This window comes from Hemitrygon akajei, chromosome 27 (genome assembly GCF_048418815.1).
Source record: "Hemitrygon akajei chromosome 27, sHemAka1.3, whole genome shotgun sequence".
Classification (NCBI taxonomy): Eukaryota; Metazoa; Chordata; class Chondrichthyes; order Myliobatiformes; family Dasyatidae; genus Hemitrygon; species Hemitrygon akajei.
The window spans coordinates 35,320,377-35,336,270 of NC_133150.1; the positions used below are offsets into that span (position 1 = coordinate 35,320,377).

Genomic DNA, 15,894 nt, shown 5'->3' on the forward strand with positions numbered 1-15,894 from the left:
CCACCACGATTAATTTAGAATTCAATTTGCTGTTTCTATCCTGTACCTTTACCTATGGAGACTGATTTCCAGTATTGCTTTTAATACATTGACAAAGGACTGATCATTTAGTTTGAGTACTGGACAATGTGGCAGCTTGATATCAGGTTTTACCATTTCTTATTCTTGGTGCTTTCAACATAATGTCTTTTGTTTCCCTTTTGCAATCCCAAAGTTGGATAAGCAAAATCGAGCCAAAATCACAGACCTGGGATTTTGCAAGCCTGAAGCAATGATGTCCGGAAGCATTGTGGGAACCCCTATACACATGGCACCTGAGCTCTTTTCGGGTATGTTTTTTATCACTGGATTGTCTTTTGTAATCATTGAAATTGACTTGCGAGATTTGTAGGTTCCTGCCACTTAGTAGCCTGTAGTAATAGGAAGCCTTATTGGGAAAAATGGGTTCAAATCTGAATCGCTGCTGACCTTTGGCGTTTCCTTCTTCCCTAATTGACATTCAGGACTTCCTTTCTTGCTGTCCAGTGTCTATTAAACATTAGGTGATCACAGGATCTTGAGAGAGATGCTGACGCTCTTCCACCATGAGCTGTTTAGGTCCATGTGCTTAAAAGAGATGTGCAAGAAGCAGTTCACGTCCACTGTGAAGCTGCCAAGGGTCTGCTGAGAGGTTGCTGATCACTGATGCTCGCCCTTCACTTTAATTCGGGTTGTGGTTTTAAAATGTGATTTCCTTTTCCTGGTATCACTGCTTGTGTGAATAGAGTTAAACAGCTGCCTCCCTAGAAGCGACTCTTCTCCGTGAATAGGGCTTTTTCATTGTCAAAGGTAGACTGGGCACCTAAGCAGTCTTCCAAATTACTTCACTTTTTTGTTGGTGTTAAGCTGATGAAAAGAACAGGTAAAGGCCATTCAGCTCCACAAGCATATATGCTCTATATTGTACTCATAAATAGGGAACTGATGTTGAGGCTCTATAAGGCACTCATGAGACCACACTTGGAATATTTTGTGCAGTTTTGGGCTCCTTATTTTAGAAAGAATATACTGACATTGGAAAGGGTTCAGAGAAGATTCACAAGAATGATTCCAGGAATGAAAAGGGTTACCATATGAGGAACATCTGGCAGCTCTTGGGCTGTATTCCCTGGAGTTCAGGAGAATGAGGAGGGATCTCATAGAAACATTCCGAATGTTAAAAAGCCTGAACAGATTAGATATGGCAGAGTTATTTCCCATGGTAGGGGATTCTAGGACAAGAGGGCACGACTTCAGGATTGATGGACATCCTATTAAAACTGAGATGCGGAGAAATTACTTTAGTCAGAGGATGGTGAATCTGTGCAATTTGTTGCCACGAGCGGCTGTGGAGGCCAAGTCGTTGGGTGTATTTAAAGCAGAAATAAATAGGTTCTTGATTAGCCAGGGCATCAAAAGGTATGGGGTGAAAGGGGAGTGGGGATGACAGGAAGAATTGGATCAGCCCATGATTTGAATGGCAGAGCAGACTCGATGGGCTGAATGGTCCGCTTCTGCTCCTATATGTTATGGTCTTGTGGTCTTTGGCCCACCAGGTATATACTGACCATCAACCACAGTTTAAACTACCGTAGTTCTGTATTCATCTTGTGTTTATTCTCCTTCTCATCAACTGCAAGTACGGTATTACTATTTGCTTACACACTAGCAACCAGTTGAACTACCAGCCTGCATGCTTTTGTGATGTGGAGGCACCCATTATCATTCCAGCAGTGGGGGTGGGTGAAACGTGTGAACTCTACACAACCAGTTGCCAAGGTCAGGATTCAACCTGGGCCAATGAGTTGTGAGGCAGCAGCTCTGCTAACTGAACAATTGTGCCACTTGCATAACAGAATTGTGCAACCTTCTTGCCTTAAGATTATATGCTTAATTTTGTTCCCTCCTATTCTGCTCCCCTTTCAGGAAAGTATGATAATTCTGTAGATGTGTATGCATTTGGCATCCTTTTCTGGTATCTTTGCACGGGGACAATTAAACTCCCAGAAGCATTTGAGAAATGTTCAAGTAAGGATCAGCTGTGGACCAATGTGAAGAAAGGTAATTATTACTCTTAACTTTCTGTCACAGTCAAATGAATCAGAGCTTCCCTTAATGATCATTTGTGCTTATTGTCATGGATGTAACAATGGTTTTGCTAGCAGGAATGTAAGGAATCTCTTAAAATAAGCACTGGGGAAGAGATGGGAAGCTTTGTACAAGGAATCCTAGAACTGGGGTCTCAGTTGCTGCAGGAATTTGGGGAAAGCACTAAAGAGCAGGATACTAAATTGAAGGAAAGCCATGGTTTAAATTGAGCACCAAGAAGTCCTTTCAAATAAAACACAGATGGGGTGACCAGGAGTGTTGTGCTACTCTTATTCCCACCTCCATTTTCTGTTGCCCTTGGCTTCATGGATAGTCTAACATCAAAAATTCTGGCAGTGTCCAATTATGCAACAGTTCTATTGCTGAGGACTCTCTGTAAATCAAAATTTCCACAAGTCGTATATGAATAATTTTCTAGAACCAAGATGCATAGCTATTACAAAATACGTTGGCACCAGATTGGCAACAAATTTTGTGTGAAGTAAAACGTTAATAATTAATTGAATCATTTTAATGTCCTCTGTTTTAAAATGTCCTCTGTAATTGTCTTACAAGTTTTACACACTTGAGTGCATCTGATTCCAGTCCTTGACTGATGTTTGAATTAAGAATTTCAGTGAATCTTTTTTGATTCTTTTATCTGAGAAAGAAATATCAAATTATTTTCATGTGGGTTGGTAATATTTCTGTTTTGTGGTAATTTGGCTAACAAATGCGTAGGACTTCAGCATCCTCAGGTCTCTTTATACACACCACTAATGTCATCTTTCCATTGTTGTGGGTTATTGATAAAGAAATAACCCAATTTCTGGTTCGGGAAAATGAAGCTCATTGTCATTTCACGGTTTCTGCTTGTTTTTTAATCCCTTCAATGGCATGGACAGCAACCAAGCCTTAACGTCATTTTGGTTTTAGTTTGGGAGGATTTGCATAAGTTTGAATCTGCAAGTTAGCTCTCCATAACTCGTGGACTACCTGTACTCATCTTTTGGGTACACTAAAGGCTTCAGGCTTTCCACTTTAACAGTGTCTCTTTCCAGAGAATTATTTTTAGGGCAACTGGTTTGCAATTTGTAATGGGAAAGAATTGAGAAGTTCTTCAGAAGAGTTGATACACACACTGGACTAAGTGGCAACCTTTTATGATTCTGTGCTCCCAGGTGCAAGACCAGAACGGCTTCCTGCATTTGATGAGGAGTGCTGGCAACTGATGGAAGCTTGTTGGAGTAGTGACCCTTCACAGAGGCCTCTATTAGGAATTGTTCAACCCATCCTGCAAAGCATCATGGACAGGCTCTGCAGAAACGTTTCTGGGCAGCAGTGAAAAAATGGCTCCACGTGACTGTTGAAGGCAGCGTGGATTTGTAGTAAATGCCCATAATGTTGATGGGGGTGGGGGACTGGGATGGGTTAAAATAACCCAGTTCATTGTGGCAGGGTTTTTTCTTTGCAACAAACCGGTATCAGTATTAACACTAGTTCAGCATCACTTTTTACCACCTGCTATGCAGCACAAAAGTAAAACTTGATATTTTTATTCTTTTGACTTTGTGATACAGTAATACAGCTACTTGAGACTTTTTGCTTTTTTTTACCCCAACAGTATTTTTGAGCAAATCATTGTTTGGGGTTATGAGTTATCTCTGCCACAAATAGAAGGTGCATCATATTTGTCTCTTTTTCTCTCTTGCTCTAATCCATGCAAACTACTGCTTCATGAGCATGCATCAGAGTCGCTAGTAACAGTTCAGCTCCTTGATGTTGAGGGAGGAGAGGAAAAATTAACTTTAAACATTGGCCTTTTGGTCCTTTCCCTTGTTTTGTTTTAATTCCAGATAATTTTTGTTGGCATTTGTTCTCTCTCCACAAATAGTGTCACTTTGCACTAATTTTACACTTTAGTTATTTGTTTGATGACACAGATTGGGAAATTAATGCAGAGCTGCACTATTTGATATGTATGTGAAATGGTGATACCATTGAGCTTTAGAATGTGTTAATGCAAGTGCCTGGAAGGTGTCCCATATTTAAAAAAGAAGGCCACCATCTGCTTTTCTACTTTAAAGCTTTAAAATCTTTGTGTATTAAGGTCCTTTTCAAAACATTAACAAACACTATCATGTTGCACACTGTCATTGTTCAGTTCAATGAATACTAAGAAGTATTCTGATAGAAAGAAAAATGCTTGGAATTCAAGTTTGAAACCGGATTTAATTATGCCTGTAGTCTGTCTTTTGAGTGTGCTGTTGGTGTCTAAATTCTAAATGTTAGCCGTGTTATGGATTGTTTGGCTGTTGATCTAAAATCAATAGTCCTGAGATGGAGGACAGAAACAAGGTTGCTATTGTTCTTAACTTTCTGTGATCCCTCAAAAGGCTTCCTGATCTGAATGACCTTGGAACTGTCTAGTATTAAACACTACATTTTCTGCAATTGCACATAGCTCTATTTTAGCATAGTAGGACCAAGTTGAAGATCACCAAGTTGTTACTTATTTCTGTAACTTTTCTGTCTAAATGTCAGTCTGTAGCAAACTGGGAATCAACATCATTCCCAGTGTATTTGATTGGGCTTTTCAAAATGTTTAGGTGAACCAACACCGGTGTTTTACACTCCACTGTATATTGACAAAGTGCATATGCCGCATGATCTACCCTTTTTGTGCGACTGCGTCAAGTTTATTTTCACTTCCAGGAAATAAGTTGTCTAGTATGGCCTTTTATAAATGTATATCTTTTAAACTGTTGTGTAATTTCATCATTAACTGAAAAGATAATTGTTATTATTTTGAGTTTGTCTTTTGTCTTTCACTTTGTGATATATAACCAAGTATACTGTACGTCTTAAATTTAGTTCAGTGTTTTGCATAGCACAAGAGTGTCATTTTCAACTTTCACACAGACAAGATATGTATATAGTATGAATACATGTTGGTTACATTTTCTCATGGGGGGATACAGATATTGTGGGACAGATACGTAAGTAGGTTAGCCTTGTTGGAGCAATGGAAACTGTGGGAATATAGACTCTGATTTATTGTGCAAATCTGTGATGACTGCCCACTCCAACCTACTTCAGTGCTTTGCCTTTTGCATTTCTGAACAGAGGAGAGTATTGAACACTCCACCTATCTTGAATCTGTTTGACAGAGATAACACTATAAGTTACATGTGAAGAGCTGGAGTTCATTTGCAGTTTACAATTTTAACCAGTATGGATTGATCAGACTATGTAAAATACAAGTCTTTAATTTCAGGGTTGGTTTTGCTATCGACTCCAACTCTGTACTTTGAACAGTTGAGTGAAGGATCGGCGGATAGGGTTGGTAGACAAATGAACAACATTTAGGGAGGGAATGTCAACGCTGGACTAATTTAACTAATTTAATATAAGGGAGAATTGTGACACTTGGGATGAATAGGTATGCTGATGCTTGTATTAATGTTGTACCTTCCCAAAGAGACGTTTTAAATGGCCACTTGCATTGGGAACTTGAGTGAGTTTAGTACAAGGAGTACACCAACTTGGATACATGTGGAAAAATATCTTTTATTAACTACTTAGTTTTGTACAGCAAGATTCCTTGTGGGGGGGGGAGGGAGGAAATTCTCTTGCTTCCGATCTGAAAGTACCTTTCAAATTATATTAGGGTACGATTAAGTATTAATTGACTAATGTTAATTAGTACTAATTCATTTTAGTATTGCTAAATTAGTATTAATAAACACATTAGTCACTAACCTGTACCTGTTCATTTACATTTCAAACTATGAGATGGATGGACCCTGATTAGTCTGTAAATGGACACCACCAGACCATATAAACACTACACTGCAAAGGATGGTAGAAGGTGCTTCAATGTTGAAATTCAATGCCAAGAATCCAATGTAGTGTCAGTAAAGCAAACTTGGTAATTGGGTGAAAGATGGCTGGAGATCAGCCTACTTTAAAATTAAGTTTCAAGGAAAAGCTCCATGAAGGTCAGTAACTCCAAGATAGAAAAATAATTCAATCTTTTAATTGTCTGTGGAAAATATTTAAACCCCCCTGGATAATTCGTGGAAGGGCTGATCAGTGATTGAGTGATCAATTGTTTACACACTTAATTTATGTTCGGACACTACCTTAATATTTCAAAACCATCTTCTACATTTTACGGACTTCACTACTGTTTAGAGATCAACTTAACATTCCTAACATCTACCTTGAGATTGTATTGGGAGGGAAAATAATTTTTCTTTTTTGCCTAATCAATTTTCCATTAAAAAAAAACACTTAAATTTTTAGTTCGGAAATTGAGAATATTAAAAATCAAACCACCTACATTGAATGAAGATGAAGCTTGTGCAAGCTTACACAGAACCTTTAACAAAGATGTTCTTTAATTTTAAGACCCACATTTGAATCTGCATTAGGCCTGTGAAAAACATCACATTTGAATCTGCATTAGGCCTGTGAAAAACATCATTTACTTCCGCCTGTCCTAAAGCATGTTCCTTGAATTGAGGCCTGTTTTAGCTACATTCTTACTACATGTAAAGCTATAACGCAAAATTATCTTTGGAAGTCATGAGCAGATTGGGAAAGCAATGATTTAAAGTGAGATAGGAATGTGACTACATTAATGTCCCTGCTTAGAATACCCCACTTTGTATGTTGCATCTGAGGTCAAAGGAAAAATTGTTGTCCGTCATTGAACATTAGAGGAAAGGTTCCCCAAAGTAGAAAGTTATATTGGAAGCAGCACTTCAAAAAAGATGCAACAGTATTACTTATTAAGCTTCAGAAATGGATTGTCAAAGACAAAGAAATAATTGACATTGATGATGAAGTGAGAGGGAAAAAGAGTTGCTTTTTCAAACAGCATCACATTTCTATCCAGGGAGTCATGAACCTTCACCCAGATACCCAGTCTGGCATCTTTTGATGGGAGGTTTCAGTGGTTCAAATCTTAAATCACAATTATTTATTAAGGAATCATCTCTACTTCAGTACCTTAGCTGGGTATTATATGGATTTCTTAACCTGTAAGCACTTTTGGAATGAAGATGTTGTAATGCACTTGAACTACTTTTAAGATGCAAAGCAGATTGGTGCAGATCTTTAATTTTGTCCCCTATTGTTAAATTTAGTAAGCAAGTGAAGGAAAAAACCAAGAGAGTGTCATTACTTAGTTTCAAATAATATGTTGAATAGTCAGTTGAATAATATTGAAGGCAGAGGTGGCTGTTTCTTCCAAAAGTAGTGGGTGAACTAAGTTATCTTAAAAATATAGAAAAGCATGTGGAGGTTCTTGTTTCTCTTGTGTGCTGTGGAATGCACAGCGATCAAGGATCACTAAAATCAAGAACACCAATTAGAGAAACTAGAAGTAAGCCAAAATACTCTGAACCTTGGAATTATTCCAAACTGAACTTAAACTTAATGTCATTTTCTTATTCCCACAAGTTGACCTGTTCCAAGTGGCTAAATGTCTGATCATGTCCAAGTATTTAAAGTTGCTCTTGGCAAAAATAAAGCTTAAAAGTGTTGATGGAATTATTAGTCTGATTTATAGACTAGTCTCCTTTTTTATTTTTTGTGTATCTGCTTAACTCCATTTGTGTACATGTGAAGTAGCCAGACCCATTGCACTTGTCATCTCTTGTTAACTTCTTGATAGGTGAAGATGGCAATTCATTGCTCAAACTTTAGTTTACTCCAGATACTAACTGTTTGGGAACTCCTGTTCATCAGCTACCTCTAATTGGTTTGCACTAGTTTTTTTGTGTGTTTTTATTAAGGCACTGCTCTTCACTCACAAAGTGTATTTAAAAAAAATACCAGTATGCTAACTTGTGACATGTTTACCTGTTTGGGCATTCACCTCTGATCCCTTGGGCAATGCTGAATCTTGATCCATTTTTCCCTACTTCATCCAGCAAAGTGTCCATTTTCCACAGGACTTGGCATTCTACTGAAATGCAACCATGGGACATGTCATCCTGCTTCCTACTTGGCCTGTATTTCTCTTTAACGTGCCAAGGTCCAGCTTCATACACACTTCCACAAGAATGCCTAATTCCACATGGGTAAACAGTCCATGCTGCAAATTAATTGTGGTTTAGTAATAATTAAAGCAATCTGTCATATTAAGCTGTATTTGCTTAAACATATCATGTAGAAGTATATCTGCATCTATTTGTGTAATGCATCTACTTGTAAATGTACAGGAGAGGATAATTCATCCTATAATTGCTTTAAAATGCTTTTTGGAAAGACTACAGTGGGTAATGGACAAAATGATTAGTTAACAACTACCCATAAGGCCTCATTATATAACTTGTTTACCTGCATCTTTAAAATCTTCAAGTTGTGACTTATGTACTTCTATCTTGATCAACAATGCACTTGTTTGGCTGATGAGTTAGCCCACATTATCATCCATCACTTAGCATTGAGAGTATGCTTTACCCGTTTCCTCAGCTTCAGTGCAGGCACATGCAAAATTTGCCAACTCAGAAAGGTGGGACTTTGCATGGTATCATGGTTACAGAAGCCATCCTTGGGAGAAGTTCCCTCAGACTGTTGCTAGTACTCTGGCCTCTGACAATTCAACATGATTTGATGACATGAGAAAAGAAAGACTTGTTATGGCTGTCATCAAGGTTTTGAGGACAGGGATAAGATCTCTTGTATTTGTGTGTTATGTTAACTAGTGGATGGAAGTGTGTGTTTTCTTGATGTCAAAAATTCTGTTTCTTTATAAAGAAACTTTACCTTTCTCATCTACTTCCCAATCTACTCACCTTAATTTACCCAAATCTAATAGAACTTAACGTCCTACCTAGGCTATGCCCTGTTAACAAGAAAGTTTTGTACAACTGAGATGGCATTATACTTGCACCAAATAATTGCTCATCACTTTAATTAGGAGGGCATAGAGGATCTTGTTGAAGCAATACCACAGTATATCCATTTTTGAGGAAGACTTCTGTGGGTACAACTTGTTAGCTGCACAAATCATTAGCACAATCTTGTATAGAACATTTTGGTTTTTATTGTCTTCCTGTTTGGTACATTCTGACACTTTATTTTAATGTAAATGATGGGTAGACTTGGCATCATAAAGGTGATCTTTTAAATGCTAAATATGCTTGGACTCTAGTGCAATGAAAAACAGTAACCAGTTTGGTGCACATTAATATTTTACCATTGTGTATTCCTTATAATCCTCAATTAAGCCTTTGGGTAAAGTATAAAGATCAAGTAATTATTTTAAAATGTTCTATTGTTAAAATGCCAATACTCTCAAATCCTTGTTTTATATAAAAACTGGAAAAAATGCACAAGGTACAAGGTGCTTATATAATAAAGATGAACATTAACCTATTCTGTGTTGTTTAATATCTCATTTGGGCTGCAGTTCTGCGAAAATACATTTTTCATATTGGAGGTCCTGTGGAATGACAATTGGAGCTTAATTCACAAAGTAAATACGGACAAGTCTTCCTGTAGAATTTCATTACAGGTTTGGACCATTCAGTCTTTTGTGGTTCTCACCTGTTTTACTTTTGTGCCTCTATCCTTTTCCCTTTTGACTAAAGCCGATTTGTACACTCTTCCAAATGAGAAAATTTCCAGATACTGTAAATAAAAGTAATACAAACAACACTAGGGGAACTCAGCAGGCTAGGCAGCATCTATGGAAGAGAGTAAATGGTTGATGTTTTGGGCCAAGACCCTTCGTCAGGACTGGAAAAAGAAGGTGGGGGGCACGAGGGGAGGAAGTACAAGGTACTAGATGGGAGAAGCTGGGGCAGGGGTGAAAGAAAGAGCTGGGGAGTCAATTAAGGAAAGAGGGCTGAAGAAGGGGGAAATCTCATGGAGGACAGAAGGCCATGGAAGAAAGGGAAGTGGGAGGAGCACCAGAGAGGGGTAATGGTGAAGGGGGCAGGCATTACTGGAAGCTTGAGAAATCAATGTTCATGCCATCAGGTTGAAGGCTACCCAGACGGAATATAAGGTGTTGTTTCTCCAACTTGACTGGCCTCATCATGGTAGTAGAGGAGGCCATGGACTGACATGTGGGAATGGGAAGTAGATTTAAAATGGGTGGCCACTGGGGATCCTGCTTTTTCTGGTGTAGGTGCTCGGTGAAGTGGTCTCCCAATTTGCGTTGAGTCTCACCAATATACAGGAGGCCACAACATGAGCAAAGGAAACAGTAGATGATCCCAACAGATTCTCAGGTGAAGTGTCATCTCAGCCTGAAGAACTGTTTGGGGCCCTGAATGGTAGTGAGGGAGGAGGTGTAGGGGCTGGTGTGGCATTTGTTCCATTTGTAAGAATAAGCGCCAGGTGGGAGATCAGTGGGAAAGCATGAATTGATAAGGGAGTCACGTGGGGAGCAATCCCTGCAGAAAGGGTTGGTGGGAAGAGGTGCTTAGTGGTGGAATCCTGTTGGAGATAACGGAAGTTACGGAGAATTATACGCTGGATACGGAGGGTGGTGGGGTAGTAGGTGAGGACAAGAGGAAGCCTATCCCTGGTGTGGTGGCAGGAGGATATGCATGAAATGGAAGAGATGCTGGTGAGGGCAGAATTGATGGTGGAGCAAGGAAGGACCCTTTCTTTGAAGGAGGGCACCCCTCACTAGTTCTGGAATGAAAAACCTCATCCTGGGAACAGATGTGGCAGAGGTGGAGGAATTGAGAGAAGGGGATGGTATTTTCAATGTTTAATGCCCTCGTACATACATTTGTTTAGGATCTCAAATAATAACTGGCACAACACAATGTAGAAATAGTAAACAAATTTGATATTGAACTGCAATATTGGGGAATACCATCAAAGGCGTGAAGAAAAATGTTACAGACTCATAGAAGTTTTTAAAAAAAATTAAGATCTAAACAATTAAGCATTTAACAGCCCGCGCGCGGCAGAGTGATTGAAATCTCAGCATTTCTCAGTTCAGTTGTCCATCATCTTCAATTTGTGTACTGATACATCTGCCCACGTTTACATTCTAAACCACATGTAGATAGACAATGTGTTGATGGCTAGAGACAACTGTAATATTCACAGCATTCAGTTCAAAATAATGCAGAGACAAACCATTGTCTGAATTAATTTAAATAATTAATGGAATTGGAAGACATTAAGCAATGTGTTTCTAGAGTTGGGTGGGTGTCTGGAGTTGAAAGAGAATCTTGAAAGTGGGGTGTGCATTTGGAAAAAATTCTTTAAAAAAAAACTTGGTTATTGGATCAAAAACTTATTTCTAGATCTGGGGATCAACTTGCTGTGCATTTTAAGAGAAATTTGGGGCTGTTAAATGAACCGTAATTTGTATTTTGGTGTTTGAAATGTGTATGCATCTTTCTGTCAGTGCAGTATTTAGGTTTATAGAACTGTTCAGAACTGTATGAGGAACCTGCCTTCACCCTTTCCTCAGTTGTGCAAGTTCAGACAGATGGTGTCTCCAAGACTTGGGGAATTTCAGGTACCTGGTCTATATTAATCCAATACTTTTTATTGAGATACAGAGCTGAATAGGCCCTTCAAGCCACGCTGCCCAGCAATCCCCTGATTTAATCCAAGCCTAATCACGGGACAATTTATAATGGCTAGTTAACCTACCAGAGGAAACCCACGCAGTCAAGGAAAGAACGTACAAACTCCTTGCAGGCAGTGGCGGATAATGTATTGACTGTGCCATGCACATTCTACAACCTTCAGACAATACAACCCAACATTACCCTTGCTGGAACTTGCGTGTGTTTCTCTATGCATCTATTCTTGGATGTTTAAACTCCCCAAAACTTTTCATTTCAGCCTCTTCATTCTTTTTTACCACAAGATGGTGCCCTAATACTGAGCTCGAATGCTTCAGGCTAAATTAGAGACCTCACAAATTAACATTCAGTAGAAGTAGGATATTTAGCTATGTCACAGAGGGGTGTTAAAACAATAAGGTGATAGCAATAGGGGATTTCAATTTCCTCTGTACTTACTGGGATCAGCCTCAGATGGGTGCAATTTTAAAAGCATATCCAGGAGAGCTTTTTGAACCAATACATTTTATGTCCTACCAAAGAAGAATCTTTCCCACTGGAGTCAGAGGAGTGTCAGTGGGAGAGCATTTCCTATAGAGTGAGCATTGCTCTGAGTTTCAATATAATTATGGCTAGAATTAGTTTGTGTGTGTATATATATATAAATATAAAAATCTCTGGAAAAATTTAGTCGGCTCCATCTTGCTTACTAGCCTACAAAGTACTCAGGTCATCTTCAAGAAGCGGTGTCTCAGAAAGGCAGCATCCATTATTAAGGACCTCCAGCACCCAGGGCATGCCCTTTTCTCACTGTTACCATCAGGTAGGAGGTACAGAAGCTTGAAGGAACACACTCAGAAATTCAGGAACAGCTTCTCCCTCTCTGCCATCCGATTCCTAAATTGACATTGAACCTGTGAACACTACCTCACTTTTTAAATATACAATTATTTCTGTTTCTGCATGATTTTTAATCTATTCAACATATGTATACTTTAATTGATTTACAGATTTGTTATTTTATTTTTCTATATTATGTATTGCATTGAACTGCAGCTGCTAAGTTAACAAATTTCACAACACATGCTGGTGATAATAAACATGATTCTGATTCTGGAATGCCCAAGACTTTAACACACACACAGTATTTGTCAATGTGGGGTGGAGAGCGAGTTTATACATCTGGCAGGAGCAAAGGATGTTGGGAATGGTGAGCATGAAATGCTACAGGAAGGGTGTGGGACAGGCAGCAGAAAAGGAATGCTGGGCGGAGGTGGTGTGCATGCAGACACCCAGCCCTGAGACACCAGGCAAGGTCATTTGATTCCAAACAATTATTTTTTTGATTATTACAGAATGTGTGGCGGTTCCTGCTCCCTACCCTGTCCCTTCCCTTTTTCCCCAAACATGATTCCCCTCTCCCTGACCCCTTCTCAGTCCACTGTAGAAACCCATTATCAGAATCAGCTCTATCATCAGTTACATAAGTCATGATTTTTTTTTTGCAGCTGCTGTACAATGCAATACATAAAATTACTACAGTACTGTGCAAAAGTACTGTATCCTAGTTATATATGTGCCTAAAACTTTTGCATGGTACTGCAAATCAATCCTATTTGCCTACACAATGTCCATATCCCAAAATTCTTTGATCCAGTTAACCCTATTCCTCTTATTTTTCCACATCCCTGTAATTTATTTTCACTTCAAGTACTTACTCAATTCCAAAATTCATTAGGCTGAAACAATAGCTCGGTTGCTGTCCATAGATGCTGCCTAACCTGCTGTGTATTTTCAGCATATTTTTATTCCTCCAATTCCGTTCTTTAAATAATGTTTGAATTTGCTTCTCTTTCAGATAGTGCATTCCCAAGTTGAACAGTTCATCTTATGAGATACCTTTTTCCCCCTCTGGTTCTGTTGCCAATGTAAAAGCAAGATGTAATGTTGAGGCCTTATGAAACACTGGTGAGACCTTGCTTGGAATATTGTGAGCAATTTTGGCCCCTTATCTAAGAAAGGATGTACTGACATTGGAGAAGGTTAAAAGGAGGTTCAGGAAAATGATTCCAGGATTGATAGGCTTATCAAATGAAGAGCTTTTGATTGTGTGGTGAACTACATATGCCTGTCTGGACACGACACGCCCCCCCCCCCCCCCCCCGCTGACTGCTCCTGTGGCTCCTCCCACAGACCCTCGCTGACTGCTCCTGTGGCTCCTCCCACAGACCCCTGCTGACTGCTCCTGTGGCTCCTCCCACAGACCCCTGCTGACTGCTCCTGTGGCTCCTCCCACAGACCCCCTGCTGACAGCTCCTGTGGCTCCTCCCACAGACCCCCTGCTGACTGCTCCTGTGGCTCCTCCCACAGACCCCTGCTGACAGCTCCTGTGGCTCCTCCCACAGACCCCCTGCTGACAGCTCCTGTGGCTCCTCCCACAGACCCCTGCTGACTGCTCCTGTGGCTCCTCCCACAGACCCCCTGCTGACAGCTCCTGTGGCTCCTCCCACTGACCCCCTGCTGACAGCTCCTGTGGCTCCTCCCACAGACCCCCTGCTGACAGCTCCTGTGGCTCCTCCCACAGACCCCCTGCTGACAGCTCCTGTGGCTCCTCCTACAGACCCCCTGCTGACAGCTCCTGTGGCTCCTCCCACAGACCCCTGCTGACTGCTGTGGCTCCTCCCACAGACCCACTGCTCCTGTGGCTCCTCCCACAGACCCACTGCTCCTGTGGCTCCTCCCACAGACCCCTGCTGACTGCTCCTGTGGCTCCTCCCACAGACCCCTGCTGACTGCTCCTGTGGCTCCTCCCACTGACCCCCTGCTGACTGCCCCTGTGGCTCCTCCCACAGACCCCTGCTGACTGCTCCTGTGGCTCCTCCCACTGACCCCTGCTGACTGCTCCTGTGGCTCCTCCCACAGACCCCCTGCTGACTGCTCCTGTGGCTCCTCCCACAGACCCACTGCTCCTGTGGCTCCTCCCACAGACCCCTGCTGACTGCTCCTGTGGCTCCTCCCACAGACCCCCTGCTGACTGCTCCTGTGGCTCCTCCCACAGACCCACTGCTCCTGTGGCTCCTCCCACAGACCCCTGCTGACTGCTCCTGTGGCTCCTCCCACAGACCCCTGCTGACTGCTCCTGTGGCTCCTCCCACAGACCCCCTGCTGACTGCTCCTGTGGCTCCTCCCACAGACCCCCTGCTGACTGCTCCTGTGGCTCCTCCCACAGACCCCTGCTGACAGCTCCTGTGGCTCCTCCCACAGACCCCCTGCTGACTGCTCCTGTGGCTCCTCCCACAGACCCCTGCTGACAGCTCCTGTGGCTCCTCCCACAGACCCCTGCTGACTGCTCCTGTGGCTCCTCCCACAGACCCACTGCTCCTGTGGCTCCTCCCACAGACCCACTGCTCCTGTGGCTCCTCCCACAGACCCCTGCTGACTGCTCCTGTGGCTCCTCCCACAGACCCCTGCTGACTGCTCCTGTGGCTCCTCCCACAGACCCCCTGCTGACAGCTCCTGTGGCTCCTCCCACTGACCCCCTGCTGACTGCTCCTGTGGCTCCTCCCACAGACCCCCTGCTGACAGCTCCTGTGGCTCCTCCCACAGACCCCCTGCTGACAGCTCCTGTGGCTCCTCCCACTGACCCCCTGCTGACTGCTCCTGTGGCTCCTACCACAGACCCCCTGCTGACTGCTCCTGTGGCTCCTCCCACAGACCCCTGCTGACAGCTCCTGTGGCTCCTCCCACAGACCCCTGCTGACAGCTCCTGTGACTCCTCCCACAGACCCCTGCTGACTGCTCCTGTGGCTCCTCCCACAGACCCCTGTGGACTGCTCCTGTGGCTCCTCCCACAGACCCCTGCTGACTGCTCCTGTGGCCCCTCCCACTGACCCCCTGCTCCTGTGGCTCCTCCCACAGACCCCCTGCTGACTGCTCCTGTGGCTCCTCCCACAGACCCCCTGCTGACTGCTCCTGTGGCCCCGCCCACAGACCCCCTGCTGACTGCTCCTGTGGCTCCTCCCACAGACCCCTGCTGACTGCTCCTGTGGCTCCTCCCACTGACCCCCTGCTGACTGCTCCTGTGGCTCCTCCCACAGACCCCCTGCTGACTGCTCCTGTGGCTCCTCCCACTGACCCCCTGCTGACTGTTCCTGTGGCTCCTCCCACAGACCCCTGCTGACTGCTCCTGTGGCTCCTCCCACAGACCCACTGCTCCTGTGGCTCCTCCCAC

At 42.5% G+C, this 15,894-nt stretch overlaps 1 protein-coding gene across 2 annotated transcripts in view; it reads left to right on the top strand.

Moving 5' to 3' along the window:
• dstyk (dual serine/threonine and tyrosine protein kinase) overlaps positions 1-9,498 on the top strand; it is a 71,528-nt gene extending 62,030 nt beyond the window's left edge. For both annotated transcript variants that reach the window (XM_073030626.1, XM_073030627.1), the window contains exons 11-13: positions 215-329; positions 1,945-2,079; positions 3,288-9,498. In XM_073030626.1, coding sequence (XP_072886727.1) covers positions 215-329; positions 1,945-2,079; positions 3,288-3,451 — 414 coding nt within the window. In that variant the 3' untranslated portion in view covers positions 3,452-9,498. The remainder of the gene's footprint in view (positions 1-214; positions 330-1,944; positions 2,080-3,287) is intronic.
• The last annotated feature ends 6,396 nt before the right edge of the window (positions 9,499-15,894 follow it).